This window comes from Arachis ipaensis, chromosome B03 (genome assembly GCF_000816755.2).
Source record: "Arachis ipaensis cultivar K30076 chromosome B03, Araip1.1, whole genome shotgun sequence".
In the NCBI taxonomy this organism is placed as follows: Eukaryota; Viridiplantae; Streptophyta; class Magnoliopsida; order Fabales; family Fabaceae; genus Arachis; species Arachis ipaensis.
This window is the reverse complement of record NC_029787.2, coordinates 135,203,618-135,205,202: the sequence shown is the minus strand read 5'-3', so window position 1 is coordinate 135,205,202 and position 1,585 is coordinate 135,203,618. Positions and strand designations below refer to the sequence as shown.

Sequence of the window (1,585 nt, the reverse complement as noted above, 5' to 3'; positions counted from 1 at the left end):
AGGTTAAACATTTTACTTTTATATCTTTAATAGTTTAATTAATACTTTTAAGACATTTAGTAAAAACTCCTATTTTAAAAATAGACTTATCATATACAAAAGAAATCCGAAACGAACAATATTATTTTTTGATTAACTATAGATCGAAAATTACAGGTGGAGCTAAACTTTCAAGTGTCTTTAAAATGGGAAACAAATCAGCTTTTAAATTCTATAATTTAAAATATCTACATTATCACATGAATCTCATGTTCAACCATAACTTCATATAAAAAGGCAGATAAACTCAAAAAAAAATGGAGTGACAAGAAATGCATCCAATAAAAGAACAAAGTTGATGTTGAAATGGTATATGAGATAGAGTACTTATTCTGGCTTAGGACATCAATCATCTCCACAAGTTTCTCAATCACATGACATCCATTCAAAAATGGAATTTATACTATTCTGCTACAGCCGCAATTTATAGATAATACATTGTCAAGTATGTCATATTCCCGCTTCATGATCGAAGATTAATTAAATCTTATAAAAAATGATTAGCTCCTTTCATGTTTTAATTTTTGCCAAAAAGGGCTACAACACAGCCAACAAATTATTAAATGCTCAAAAAGCTTGAATCCAACACAAAATGCCCACCACTAGCTTCCCCTACAACCCAGCAGATTTCTCCAATTTCTGAATCTGGTTTAGGAAAATCCATGTCATCTGCATAACCAACCAAATAACAATGATTACTAACATGTGAATGATAAAACATCATAGGCAGGACTTTGGAACTTGTTTACATCATCAAAAAATTGTCCAACAATGAAAGATCCTTCTATATCACATCTAAACATAAATTAATTTTATACCTAACATGAAGTATAACTTTCTTGAAAGATATTATTGGAGATCATCCAAACCAACCAACGGGATAAAGGAAAATACATACCATGACATGAGGAGCAATTCTAACACAGTAGACAGGGAATCCAGTGTAGAACTTGAAAGGTCCTCCTGCTTTCAAGGTTTTGAGAGCACAATCAACAGAGCCCGTGTATGGATATTTTCCCTCGGCATCCGGTTGCATCTTTTGAATCTGGGTCTTGACATAGTCAAATGGCAAACTGCAAGCAGATGCGAAGAATCCAGAAACAGCACTTGCACCTATATAAAAAAGATTCAATAGACAGTTAGTAGCAAAATGATGACCATGAATCCTTCATAGTATAAAAGCAAATTTCACACATATGGCTTATGGTCCTTGAAAATGAACAGTCATTACCCCAATGGAGACTTAGAATATAAATGGTTAATTGAATATGATATATGCTTCATTTAATATAATGAAATAAATAAACAATCCAATTGTTTCAGCATTAGCACTGATAATCCTAATCCTTATAATTTAACAGGAAGACTTGGTGCTATTTGACAAATATCAGGAGAGCCCCAATAGAAAAAGTAAGTAGCTAGAGAAATAATCCTCCCAGTGTATATGCAATGTATATGCAGTGTCACCATAGATACATTAGAATTGATGAACACAGTACCACATGCACAAAACAGGTGATGAACACTTAAAAGCATTAGAGATGAG

General features: G+C 32.4%; 1 protein-coding gene and 1 long non-coding RNA gene across 2 annotated transcripts in view; both read right to left on the bottom strand.

The window, feature by feature from the left end:
• LOC110270486 overlaps nt 1-1,585 on the bottom strand; it is a 19,920-nt gene that overhangs the window by 15,665 nt on the left and 2,670 nt on the right. The window lies entirely within an intron of this gene.
• The window catches only part of LOC107632196 (mitochondrial dicarboxylate/tricarboxylate transporter DTC), a 3,079-nt gene continuing 1,806 nt past the window's right edge, over nt 313-1,585 (bottom strand). The window contains exons 5-6 of the mRNA XM_016335886.2: nt 938-1,152; nt 313-708 (exon numbers count right to left, since the gene is read on the bottom strand). Coding sequence (XP_016191372.1) covers nt 652-708; nt 938-1,152 — 272 coding nt within the window. The 3' untranslated portion in view covers nt 313-651. The remainder of the gene's footprint in view (nt 709-937; nt 1,153-1,585) is intronic.